Below are 13,705 nucleotides of genomic sequence, written 5' to 3'. Positions count from 1 at the left end.
CTAATTTTATAACGGCAAAATAATTATACTGGTCATTTTTATAGCTTCTGCCACCTGAAGTTGGTAAAGTGGGATAAGGCAGACGTTAACATAGCAATACCTCATTCCGATTCAGATACCCCACCTTACTTTGGTGTGCGGGACTCTCCGAAGCATCCACATTTGCCTAAATTTGCTCCTCTGACAACAAGTTGAATAGGCAAACCAAAACCTCCATCACGGCGCTAGGTACAGTTTCACTTGACTGCAGTTTTCCTACTCTCCCGATCTGCAAGACTACTTCAGAGAGTTCACTAAATCCAGCAGAGACTCGCTCTGGTTGAGGACTACATGTTTTGAGACCAACTACAGTTACCCAATTTGAAATTCAGACCAGAGCTTGCTAACTTTTTTTTTCTAATGGAAACTTTGACATTAGCCTTAGTTACTGCTTTAACCGCACACTTCAAAATCTCTGAGGCCAGAGACTGAGACCTCTGTGTGATGTCTCACCCAAGGATGGAGCCTCGAGCACCATGGTGCTCCCAGCACCATCTGGGGGCTGTTTCAGCCCTGAGTCAGTGGCAAGTGTGCCTCATTCTCTGCTCCATTACCCCTCTTTTCCCCCACGTCCTACAGCACTTCAGGCTTCTTGCCCGGGTTTCCCACCCCAAGAGTGGCCTAACTTGGACCTACCTAGGGGGCAAGAAACAGCACGCAAGGAAGACCTATTTGAAACGTTGTGAAACAGTTGTGTTATTGAAAACAACAGAGGAATTTTAAAAAATTCCTGAACAGAGCCGTCTAGAGCAGGAGGCTATTTTGAGCGTCTCTTTTTGCCTTTAACCCAACTATCTCAGCACCCCACCCTTCTTCCTTCCACCTTCCTTAATTTCTTAGACTTCCTTCTCGTTGCTTTGCGTGAGGCTATTTTAGGTGTGGGATTCTGGTTAGCTTCTCGCTGGGCATCTACTTCTCGTTTTCTGTCCCTGGGGTTTGCCTTCTCAGCAAAGCTGCGGGTCCATTAGTGCACACAACAGGTAGGATCCCCCCGGTAGACAGACATTGCCCACGAAGAAGAGAAAATAACTGCTTGAGGAGATAGGAAGGTGTCAGAGTGAACATACCTAGGCTCTTCCAAACGCAAAGACTGCGCAGGTAAGCTCGCTGAGTCCAGCTGTCAGACATGGGTGCCTTCACTCTTCCATCTCGGGCAGACAGATGTGCAGACTGACCTTGAAATATCATTGCTTTGATATTAATCACTGCCTTTCCTTTCAGTAGAAAATTATCCCACCTCACACAGTGATCATCGTTAGGGGTTTATTACATACAGTCCCGTGAAGCCTTACCGTGGAGCCCACAGAGAGATTTAACTGTGATATATTCTCTTCGGCCTACCAAGGTGGAAAAGGACTGAAACAGTGAATGGATGTGGCTATGCAGGCCCCAACCTGATGCTCCACTGTCTTTGAACAAAAACTGGGGTGCTTGTTGCTTGCACATACGTGGCTGGTACGCTACCAGTCTCTGTTTTGTCAAGGTAGCACGTTCAGGAGAGCGTTCAGGCTCCCCCTCTGAGGATGTGCATGACACACAGACCTGGACTCCGATCTAGAAAGAAATTTGCACCTCAAGCTTCATCCCAAGATCCAAACCGAGTAGCTGAGAGCTTTCTTATCAGTCTTTAGCCATGCCATGCTGGTGTTGGCCTGTGTTATCCCCACCCATCTGCTCTCTGTTGGGCTGGGAAGACTTCCCCTTAGCTCTGGGCTTTGCTCTGGCCCTGCAGAGGACGAGTCAGCTCTCCGCTGGCAGACACCACAAGGCTCCCACCTACTCCTGGGAGCAGCACGTCAAAACGTCCTCGCATCGTACTGAGTATTAGTCCCAGAAAGTGAAGGCTCGGTGGCCTGCAGGGCTGGAGTTCCTGGTACAGCCCAGTGTCACCGACTTCACAGAACAGCAGCTTGCTGGCAAATTGTGCAACTGCACCGCCCCCAAACTTCCTGTTTTGAAACCCCAAGAAGCTGGAAAATGTTAACACCGGCACTTTAAAGTGCTAGTTGTGGCATTTTTTTTTTCTTCTTCCTAAAGATCGACGTGATACTAAAAAAAAAAAAAAAAAAATACATACCGAGGAGTCGAGCGGGGCTGCATTAAGGAACTGGGGGCAGAAAAGCAAGCACATGTCTCTGCAGGGAGCTCTGGGCAGAGCAGAGCATCCCCAACAAAACCATGCCCTCTTCCACGACCTGCTGCATGATATTAGGCAGCACATTCCCCCTCCACATCCCACCTCCGTGCGTTAGGGTGTACGGGGTGCTCTCCATCACCATGCCCAGCTTTTTGGCAGCAGGTCCCGGTGCTTCTAGCTGAAAACTAGCTGTACCGCTCCGGAGCGGGAGGCGAGGTGACAGATGGAGAGGCAGGTGCTCACGAAGCGTGATGAGCACCATGTGCCATCACCAGCCACCTGGCCCGTCCTCCCCTCCTGCGGATCCACGCTCTGCCCCAAAACCCACCCGGGATGGGGAAAAGAGGCCCCAGCAATAAGAGGAGCGGGATGTAGAAAACAGACACTGCAAATCTCTGTTACACTCCGGCTCGTTGCTGTTTAGGAAGAGCAGTTAGAAAGAAGAAAGCATCGTGTTTGTCTTGAACACTGCGAGGGAACTTATTTATTTCCAATCAGCATGACAACTGCTTCCTTTTCTGGCTATCACTGAAACTCCAGATGGTACATTTGAGCATACTTAAACCTCTAACTTGGCTCCGTACAAAGACGTCGTCTTCCTGGTTAGCTAAAAGTGTATTAATAGTATTGGGATAAAAGTTCCTGCTCCCCTGTGCTGCGCAGAGTACTTGGATAATGACATTTTGCTCATTCTGCAGCATCCTGGCTAGCATTTCAACGAGGTGTTTGAAGGGGACGAGCCTCTGCTGAATGTGACTCAGTTGTAAACACCTATTTCAATGTAGATTCATTTAGATTTGAATTTCATTTAGATTTTCATTTCATTTAGATTTGAATTTAGATTCAAATAGAAATTCTAGAATGATTTTGAATTCGACTCGATATATATTTGATTATTTTTGATTCTGTATTTGATTCTTTTGTTCAGCCTCACAATTCTGCAACCCTTTAACAGCAGCAGTCGTTGCCTGTCTTCATTATCCCTACACCTTTTCCCAGTGCTTGCTCTGCACCAAAAAGCTGCACCTTTCCGAATCTCCCAGCTGAGGTGGGAGAAAACTTAGGGCAAGTTTTTGCACCTGGAGCTGCCGTGGGGAATAGCAGGAGGTGACGGTGTGTGACCGACGTGAACCAGCCCTGTCCCTCCAAGGTCACGCAGGGAGCTGGTGGGGTGGCTGGTGACTGCACGGCCGAGCCTGTGCCTCACATAAAAGCTGTGCTATTATTGTTTTAAAGAAAATAATATCCTGTTTCCTTTTTAAACTGTGTATCTCTTGAAAAATGTTAAATGGCTGCTACATTCCTGTCTTTATCCCAGACACTTTTTACAAGTCTGTACTTCCCTCTCCTTGTGCTTTAACAAGCTGCCTAAGCAGAGGATTAAAGGAATGGCTTGGTGCACATGTGCTAAAAAATCCACCTTCAAAATCTTACACAGCTTAAAAAAACAAACAGACACAGACAGCCAGGCCCCCGCTCTCTGCACTTAACAATAATTGTCATCATCGTGTGGTCAGACTGCAGCTTGCCAGCTGGCCTCTCCTCTGAAAAAAGAACATTTTAAGTGATGGAAACTAGAAATACATAGCAGCGCTTTTCCCAAACTGATTTCTGGTGGGGTTTCCCATTTCTCTCTCTTTCCTACTACCAGAGCTCGGCACTCAATAGCTGGGAGTAAGCAGGCACGGCTCAGGAAGGAGGAGGAAGGGAAACACTGAGCCCTGTCATGCTGTCAGGCACCTTCTGTAAATATTTACGTGACCTACAGGATATAGCACAGTTTGAAATCTTGCAGTCCCCATAGCCACTGTGCAGTCGTGCAGTTCCCTGTGCTCCTCTCAAAGTTCCCATCTTCCAGACGAGACCTGGGGATTTACGTCGCTGGGATCTGCTTGTAGCGTGTGCTGACCTCAACTGGGGATGCTGCACCGGACCGCAGGTGCCTCTGCGGATCCCAGCGTACATCAAGGGGCTCGCGTCTTGTGGAGGATGTAGCTGCAGTTAGAGTCACGCGGTTCAACGCGACGAGGACTTTATGTCCTCCGTCACGCGTGGAAAGCAACAGAAGGATAAGCTAAGGTAGTGCTTGGAGGATTGAGCTAAAGCTCGGTGAAGGGAAGAAAAAATATTCCTCGTGCCATGCGCTGATGCTAGACTGATTTCTTCCTTGCAAACTCCTGGGTGTTGGTTTTTTTTCCTTACAAACTGCAGAAAAGGAACCTACCCGCCCCCCCAACCAGGAACTTGATCCCTAGTGATATCTTCCTGTCGTGACCCTATTTATAGAAGTAAGGTCACCCGAATGAGAACAGAAACGGTATCATATGATTTTTGGTGACCAACTGAATTGTGAATATTGAGGATTCGGAGGAACACATTTAAATAACCCACAGCAAAAAGCATTTGAGCAGAACACCTCACCATGGCCGTTTGTGCTTGTGGAACAACAAAGCAGTTCTTGAGACGAGCAGTCAGTTATGTGGAACGTGGGTATTCCTACATCAAATAATCGACTAATCAGATGGACAGAAAGTTTGCTAGCAAAATCGTTCTTCAATGGGCAATTGTTCATTGAAAGCCCAAAACAGACACATCTCCACTATTGTGCTGTGAGTGGTAGAAAGCGTTGATGAAAAAACTGCAAAAATTAAGGAATCTATAAATGTCGCTGAAGGGGCAATTTGGAAACGCAGACCAAAAAGCTGCAAATGTATGTGCAAAGAACTTGTAACTGCTTCCCTTTGCGTACTGCTGCAGAGCAGGATGTGAATTCAGGGCCTCGTGCACCGGGGCTGAGTTTGACCTGGGAGCTAAGGGGGAGCCGACTGCTGGGCTCCCAACCTGGACGTGCCCGGAGAGCCCTGCCCCAGGCAGCAGCTGCAGCCCCGTCCACAAAGCTCTGTTGTCCTCTCGTCACTCCCTGCAGGCAGCCAGCATTGTATTTTCTATTCCTTTACCATAAACCAACACAGACTGAAAAAAAAAAAGTCGGGGTTGCAATAGCTACATATACCTATCTGAATACTCGTTTACATAAATGCATATTTTATGCACACGCGCCCAAACGAGCCAAAATAAAACTGCTTGTTTTATAATCCTAACAAAACTGTTCTATGTGACAACGTTTCTCTATCAGACTCCTTTTGCATAAATTACGATCCATAATTCCTCCCTTATCATGTCAGGCAGCTTCAAACTGAACCTCCCGATGAGGAGAGCCAAGTCCTTCCATCATGTTTAATGCAGTTTCCAACAAATCTTTATTTACACAGCTAAATATTTCATGGGCCAAAGATTCAGGGCTACTTGAAATGATGAATTCATCCCTCCGAGGGGTTTCGTTGAGGGATAAGAAGTTTGTCTGGGCTTGAGGCACGCAATGAAAGGGAAGATTTAGTCATTCCCTTTCTTTTACAGGCTGCCTCCTTCCTTCCATTGCTCATTCACAAATCCCTGGGTGCCTCCGTAGGCAGACAACCCGTAGGTGGATCTGAGGTAGAGGCTGCTGCTGGCGTTTGCTGCTGCCTCCATGGGCAGCGCCGTGCAGCAGAGCAAGCTCCTTCTTACACACACAGAGGTCGGCTGCGCCCGCGGCAGGCTTTCGATCTCTGCTTATCGCAGCAAAAGGAGAGACAACGGAAAGAGGGAAAATTCAGCCCCGAGCAGCAGCCAGAAGGGCGACCTCTTCATGAATTAGGCATCGCTTCTGGAGAACAAGCAGGCTCTCCGGACCCGAGGGTTCAGACCTGCTGCGTGACTCAGCCTGTGCTTATGTGGAGGTGCGAGGAGGAGAGGAGGCTGCCTGCGGCGGTGGCAGCAGCACCGGGTGCCCCAGGGGCCACCTCCGAGGGCTGGAAGGGCTCAGCCCCGGCCGCGCAGCCTGGCGAAACGTGGTTACAGCCACGCTCACAGCCCCAGCACATCATCCGATCGCTGCCCTGGCATCACCACCCCGAAGCCTGCACACCTTTTTAGGGATAGAATATAACGTGGGTGCAGAAAGAGATGCGTCAAACAGATCACTCCTGCCCCTCGCTCTGGCAGCTACGTGCACTTTCCTCTTTTAAATTGGACTGGAATAAGAAAGCTGAGCGATTACAGAGGCAGGATTTCTACGTGGTGCTGCTGAGACTGAAGGCTCTCTTTATGGTTAATGCATCATTCCCCATTACAGCCATTTCCTCTGAAGTAAATGGGATCTTGCCATTATGCTTTATGTTTATTGATATGTATTTCCTAGCTGAATTGACGTTCCCCTGTTGCTTTTTTTTTTCTACCTTGAAATTGCAGGAAGCCCAAAATCCTTCAAGAGTAATGAGTTAAATTCTGTACCATGCAGAGCTGTGTGCTCCCCCAGTAAGTGGGCTGGGGTTAAAATGGGCACCAGTTACACATTAGTGTGTGTTTCGGGGCAGCAACACCAGTTCTGCTGCCATGTCTCAGGCTAAGGGGTCAAATGTTTAGCAGGGACGCGTCCTAGCAATATTCAACGCCGTGCAACCAGTGGTTCAGTGGAGGAAGACTTTCCCTTTGACTTGAATGAAGAGAGTCACAGGGAGGCCTTTGAGGCTGAACAAATCAAAAAACTCTTTGTGGTGGCTAAAATACCTGCGGTGTTTTTGGAAGGCACTGCTATTAGGATCTTCTTTCTCCTTCTCCAAAGCCTCCGTGTGCCCACCTGCCGTCGGACGTAGCATCGCCCTCGCCTTCTGTTCCAAATTGCTCTCGCGTGCTGCTGGGCATCGTTAAATGAGTGCCCCGTGCTTCATCTCGGAGGCAGCCGCAATTAAGAGCGGGAGGAATCGGGAGGCTCAGGGGGCTCGTAACGCTGCACAAAGCCTTTCCCCTCCGATCTGCATCCAGCTGCAACGTTTGCGTGACCAGAAATGGTTTCTGTGCGATGGCGGTTGGGTGGACTCCGAAAAATAGGTTGTTTTCTGCCTTTTGTCTTTTCTGGTGCATCTGTGTCACAAAACCACTTCTTTCCACTAGCTACAGTACTACAGCCAACACTTGCTACCCAGCGCGAGGAAATCTGAGCACCTAAGCCGTAGCTAGTCACCTAATTAAGTGACCTGATTTCCTCCGGAGCTGAATATTGCCTCCCAGCTCCCACTGCACTCAGCAGTCGTGAAAACCAGGCCACTTCTTGAAGTGACCAACGTAGCCGTGACTGGTCTTGGGTGCTCAGCTTTGTAAAAGTTGATTTTGACAGCGGGGCACCCAGAGGAAGGCTCCTCTCCCAGCCCTGCCTGGTGGCTGCAGAGATCGGTATTGGGGAGGGATTCAGGGCATGCCCTGTTCCATGCCTAACCAGGAGCTATCAGGCATCAACTTCATTCCCAGCGTTAAATTAAAAAAGAAATAAAATTCTCTCAGTTTCAGGTCCCGTGATAAAAATATACCTCGCCCTTTGTTTGCTTCATGCAGCATTTCCTCCTTGCGCTGAAAATTAAATTGGAAAGGGAGTTTTATTGTCCCTGTGGAGGAGAGAGGCACCTTTTGAAATCACTCGTGAACAACGTGGGGGGGGCCCAGCCTAATGTTTTCTGACACCCTTTGGGGTCCTGGGAGTACAAAGGCAGCGGAGAAGGAGCTGCAGGCGACTCCAGGAGAGCCCCATTGTGCGATTTGTTCCAAGGAAACATCAAGTCATGAAGCCAACAAGTCAACAAGGGTGGGCGGCAGAACCGTCTGTCCTGCTAGGTTGTGCTTGACTCCTTCGGAGCTCTGCTCCGGGGTCTGGGGAGAGCAAACGACAAGGGAGAGCCAGCTTGTCTGCCCTCGCCTTGCAGCTGGAGAAACTGCTCCTGTCAAGGCCAGAGCTTCACTGGGGGGGCATTTTTAAGTCACTGCCTCGGATGCAACGCAGACACACCGACAGCCACACCTCAGTGGCAAGATCTACACTCGGGGGAGCCGAATTTTAGTGGTGTTTAAGACGTAGGCAAGAGGGGAGGTGAGCTGAGCAAAGGCAGCACAGCAGAAATGGATGATGAAACCACAGCAGGGAAAATCCACGGCCGGTCAGCTGGGGCAGCCGGACATCGCTGCGTTCAAGGAGCAGCCTCCCCGAAGCCTTCCCAGGCTGTGCAAAGGGAGAGCCTTTTGCAGAACCACTTCCCAGAGCAAAGCAGCGGCTGTTTTGCAAAATGCATCCGAGCCAGTCTGAGCAAAGGTCAGCAAGACAGAACAGAGCGAGCTGTGGTGTTGACCGTGCAAGACGCATCCTTCCAGAAGGCAGGTGCCTGGACTAACACCCTGCTGATCTCAGATGAATGCTGGCAGATAAGGGCAGCAAAGCGCTTCAGGAGGAAGTATTTTCATAATCACCCATTTGCAACACAGCTCTTTTTTGCAGCATTATCTTTCTGCCTTCCTCTTACTCTCAAAATGAACAAAAATATGTATATTCAAGGGGTGGGGAAGCCAATGGCAGAGCCGAAACACAGCTGAGTCAACAACACGCGTCTCTGACCAAGCGGGTAACGTTTCGTCCTCCCGCCTGGTTATCAGAGTGCTTTCAGAAGTCATCGCTGCACCCAGAAAGGGCGGCGGAAGCTCAGCACATGTCCTGCAGGGCACTGCGGGCAGAAGCAAGAAATGCCGGAGGGTCGCTGCTGCCCTAATCCTACAGCCAAGGCCCTGGGCCCTGCAGTCATGACCCTTTGCCCTCCCTTGCACCCATTTTTTATGGACAGCCCCCAGCACCTCCACGCAGCCGATAGTACCGGGTATGCAGCACACCGAGCCTGTCCCTCGGGCCAGACACATTGCCTATGGCTTAAAGATGTCAGCAAGCTTTTTGAATTATTATTAGGCTGTAACACACCATATTTAGTGAGATTAGGTTACGGCTTGAGGCTGGCCCCTGGAAACTCAAAACTTTTCCTGTCCTCGGTCAGATTTTGTGTCGTTAACAGCTCGGAGACACAACATCCAACCCACAGAGCAAAATGGAGGCAGCTGCTTCGGCCAGATTAACAACAGGAGAATAAAACTGGCTGTTGCCTTTGTCAGCCCCAGGACTGTGTGTCTGCTCTTGCTCCTCAAGCAGAGCAGCAGCCACAGGGTTCTGCCCTCGGCAGGAGCTGCAGCGGTGCCTGGATGCCTTCCCTGCTGTCTAACATTGGGGAAGATGCCCCTATCGGTGCAGCGTGTGGGTTTGTAGGATGTGGATCCCTCTCTGGCACTGCTGGTTTGGGGGATTCCTTCCCTGGCTTCGGGGCAGAGCTGCCTGGAGACCCCGTTGTTGCCTTCTGCAAAGGCCGCGTGCTCTTCAGGCCTTCCTCCACCCACACCACTTTGCACAAGCACGTGCCGAGGGGTTACCTGTTGTGAATTAGATTAAACCAACATCCCCTTCAGGGTGACCTCCTTCCTACCGCATCTGTAGCACTTGTCTGAGAGCAATAGCGCCCTTCGTTCCTGAAGTAGAAAGCTCTGAAATCACCTACTGATGGGGAGTTTGCCTCCCGACACCCAGCCAAGGGCCCGATTCTGCCTCAAGGCCCTAAAATTTCTATCCTTTTCTGCCTCCTTCATTCATATTTTTTGCTAAACATTTATGCCTCCTGGATTCTGGGTGAACTCTTTGTTTTGGCAGTCTCTGGCGCTACAAAGCTGAGCTGATCCACAGCTGCGTTTCGGTGCTGATGCAGAGCATTTGGAAAACTCTACTGGGATAAAAAGGCAGCATTGCACTGGTTTGTTCTGCAACTGAACAACTTGCTTAACAGAAGACTTTGGTGCTAATAGCTGGGGGAAAAGGGATATTTAGGCATCCTGGAGGGAAAAAAAAGAAAACAAAAGTGCACATTCATGCAATAAGGACTGAAGAGTGCTGGCAAATTTGGGCAGGTTATTCTAACCTGAAAAATCTCGGGTTTGTGCCCCCTGGTGGCAGCTGAATTTCTCTTGTCCTCAGTGCCACTGCAGTGCCTGCGCCTCAGAGCCAACCCTTTTCATTTCCCTGCCGAGCAAATGCCCAGCGCAGAGGCCATTAAACGCCGTTAGCTAGAGGTCTGCTAGAAGGCACTTCACTGTCCAGAAAAGCACCAGGGAAAATCCAGAGGTTCAGATAAATAATTGCAGGACTAGACTGGCAACACACGATGCGCTTGGTTTGGATGCTTGGTGTATGGCTGTAATTATTTTAATCATCCTAGGCTTCACCCCAAAATTTGACTCAGTTTTTCTGTAAGTATTCATAATATGTAACCCTACTTGGAGGGAATTAAGGCAGAACTTAGCTCCTAGCTAATGTGAGATTAAAGATGTCTATCAATAGATGAGGCTGTATCCATATAAGCCAGCATCACTGAAACAGTCTTTTTTTTTTTTTTTTTGCTTTCTTTTCAGACAAAAAGCACTGGCGTCAACAGGTGGAAGAAGCGTTCAAGCAGCATGCGACTGGTTGGTATGAAGTAATAAATGTTCAAAAGAGAAAAAGAAATCAGTGAACTGAAAGGCTAAGATTTTAGCCAGCAGAATGTAAAATGTTGTGGCAGAAGTTTTAACAGGGGCATTGTCTGGCAGCAGTAGCAAAATTAGAGACCTATTATTTAAGTGCTGCAAATAAGCAATCAAGAAGCAAGCCTTGTCTGAGGGAGTTTGTGATCGCACGTAATAGCAACAGAAAGGTGAGAGAAAGGAACTGCTGCTCTCCACCCTGCTGCCTAAACACAAAACTGAGAGCCACCTTCTCGAAGATGTTGAGCAATTTCCAGTGCTTTCCCTGCCGTGTTTTGTACAGCGAATGTCAGAGAGGCAGAAGCAGTGACGGAGGGTAGATCCTGAGAGCCTCGGTCTGAAACTAAAAACCCATTTTCTGTGTTACTTAGGAGCGGTAATGGGCTGCAAGAGAGACAGTGCAGCTCTCTGCCTACCCCTAAGAGCTGATTTTTTCCATAAAGGAAGAAGGAAAGGGAGTGAGGACAGGGCAAGCTGATTTTGCTGGGGGGGGGCGGGGGGAAGCCTTTGTATGTCAGTCTAACACTTCTTTCTCCCCCTCAGGCTGTTCTCCCATGTGGGTGACCCATTCCTCGATGACACCCTGCCCCGGGAGTACGTCCTCTACCTGCGCCCCACCGGCCCCCTGGCTCAGAAGCTCTCTGAGTTCTGGCAGCAGTCAAAGCAGATCTGTGGGAAGAACAAAGCTCACAACATTTTCCCACATATCACCCTTTGCCAGTTCTTTATGGTAAACCAGAGCTCCTCTTTTTGCTGCCTTTATGCATGCAGTGATGAGCGGCCCTCGCCAGGCTCGGGCTGGAGGTGCTGCACGCTTGGTTCGGTCGCTGCAGACGGGTTTTTGTGCTCAGAGTTCAGGGGTGTTAGGACCAGAACCGCCTGATGCCTGGGCTTGTCGGGGAGGTAACTGGTTTGTAAGCAAGCTGTTTCTGGGGAGGAGCAGCAGACCAAATTCTCATAACCTCCAGTGATTGTTAACATGAGAATAGGCAGCGCGGGGGGTGAGGTTAGGAAGGTTACTTTGGGACAGCTGATTCTGCTTCGGGGGCAAGGGGGGGACAGATGATGTCTGACCCCTATTTCTGTGGCCCTGGGCTTTTTCTACCCTTCCTGCTCACCCACCCAAGCCCTTCCTTTCTCTGAGCGCACTACAGAGCTAAGCACAGGCGTAAGGCTCAGTTCTGAGCAGTGCTTGTCCTCTTTCCTTCGGCAGTGTGAGGACAGCAAGGTCGACGCTCTCACTGAAGCTCTGCAGGCCACTGTGATGCGGTGGAAATGCAAGTTCCCTGCCCCTCTGCCTCTGGAGCTCTACACGTCCTCGAACTTCATCGGGCTTTTTGTCAAGGAAGAAAGTGCTGAGGTGCTCAAGAAGTTTGCTGCAGACTTCGCTGCAGAGGCAGCCTCCAAAGCAGGTGAGTGACTGCAGGCAGCCACCGAGTGTTCGCAGCTTGGTCAGGGCTTGGGCTTGCTCTTGCAAACCCGTGCAAAGAGGAGCTGAAGGAGCAGCCCACGCAGAGGTTCCTCACCAAGAATTAACCCCAGCACAAGTGGCTCTCCTAACAGACTGCTCCTGAGGAAGACGAGAGGAGAAGATGAATATTTTTTTTCCTAAAAGAACTCTTCCCAAGCCAGGCTGATGTATCAGCCCTGATACAGGGCTCCTTTTACTACAGGACGTTACATTTCTCTCTGCCACATCAGAAAAATAATTACAATCAGCTGCATTTTACTGCACTGAGGTATTTTGCTCATGCCAAGAATTACATTTATTATTAAAATATATATATATATATATATTAAATGACCACTCACCCAGCAAGCAGCGGTCTTTGTCCAGCTGTGTAATTTAACTTGAGATACCGAGGACCGTGATGCTGCATCACATGAAAGCTCACACTCCTCATAGTGGCCGTTTCAAAGGTCATCTATCTCGCTACCTTATCGGTGCTGTGATGGTTCACCATGACTGGGCAAAGGGAGAATACCCAATTAATGTAAGTACACACGGGGAGCTAAATGTCAGGGCTGCCCACAGAAAAGCAGCGATACCTGCAAGCTACAGAAAGGGTGGCCTGAGGGCTAAGAGCCTGAGAGGAGCACCCTGCTGGGTGCCTTGTTTGTCAGAGCTTTTTCAGTTTAAAGATCACCTCGCACTTAGTCTCAAGTGTTATCTCCTGAAGGGGAAGTTGACATTTGGCGGTTCCTTAACCTTTCAGCTAGACACAGCCTGCGAGGCTGAGCGTTTCCTGCTCCTCTCACTACCTCGAGCCGCTGTCACAAAACTTTCCTCTGCCTTTAGGTCTTCACTGCATTTCTGAGATGCGCACCCAGGGCTCGGCGGGAAGACCTGAGGTGCCCTTTCCAAACCTCGTGGCCCAGCCACAACACTTGGTCCTTCCTTCTCGCAGGCTTATCCTGGAGCTTAAGTGCATCAAGATACAGCAACGGCCGAGCCCCTGCAGTGTCTCCATCTAGACAGGCAGCCTGCGACGCCTTGCAGAGCAGCTCCAGGTGGCTGCCCTGGTTCAGAGGAAGAGGTACAGAGGTGTCATAGGTTCATCGCACCTCTGAAATGCACTGCTTCCACCTGATGGTGACCTACAACTTTTCTTCCCCTTAGAAGAGGGAGGAAATAGCTGTTAGCATTACAAATGCACGCTTTGGACGGCAGCAACAAGCAGAAAGACGTTAGCCAGGTCCCAGAACTGCTGCAGCCACGTGAGAGCAGTACAAGTGTTCCCTGCAGAGTGTACGTTACCATCCAAAACCACACAGCCAGAAGGGGCACTGCATACCCCAAAAATGCTGACCCAGAAGAGAAGGAGGCACCAGCAGCTTCCAGCAGACTTCTAGCCCTGCTGCTGCTCCAGTTCGGACCAAACTGGTCAGTTCTTTCTGAGGGGAAGCTCTTTGCTGCATTGCAGTCCACAGCTTGGTCAAGTTATCACATTAAAGTCTCTGGGGCTTCTTCAGAGATCCACAGCATATTTTTTTCGTGCTGATCAAAACAAGATGGATGAGCTCGCAAAGCTACCCCTGGCTGGCATTTGGAGCCAA

The 13,705-nt window shown here is 49.7% G+C and overlaps 1 protein-coding gene across 3 annotated transcripts in view; it reads left to right on the top strand.

The window, feature by feature from the left end:
- Window positions 1-13,705, top strand: part of UBASH3B (ubiquitin associated and SH3 domain containing B) — a 72,610-nt gene that overhangs the window by 34,539 nt on the left and 24,366 nt on the right. For 2 of the 3 annotated variants that reach the window (XM_035555915.1, XM_050715094.1), the window contains exons 2-4: window positions 10,538-10,591; window positions 11,192-11,378; window positions 11,862-12,060. In XM_035555915.1, coding sequence (XP_035411808.1) covers window positions 10,538-10,591; window positions 11,192-11,378; window positions 11,862-12,060 — 440 coding nt within the window. Of the gene's footprint in view, window positions 1-10,537; window positions 10,596-11,191; window positions 11,379-11,861; window positions 12,061-13,705 lie in introns of all 3 variants that reach the window. The other variant, XM_035555916.1, reaches the window with a different exon arrangement.

Source organism: Cygnus atratus, chromosome 22 (assembly GCF_013377495.2).
Source record: "Cygnus atratus isolate AKBS03 ecotype Queensland, Australia chromosome 22, CAtr_DNAZoo_HiC_assembly, whole genome shotgun sequence".
NCBI lineage: Eukaryota > Metazoa > Chordata > Aves > Anseriformes > Anatidae > Cygnus > Cygnus atratus.
Note: the sequence above shows the minus strand (reverse complement) of the source record. Positions and strands in the feature narration are given on the sequence as shown.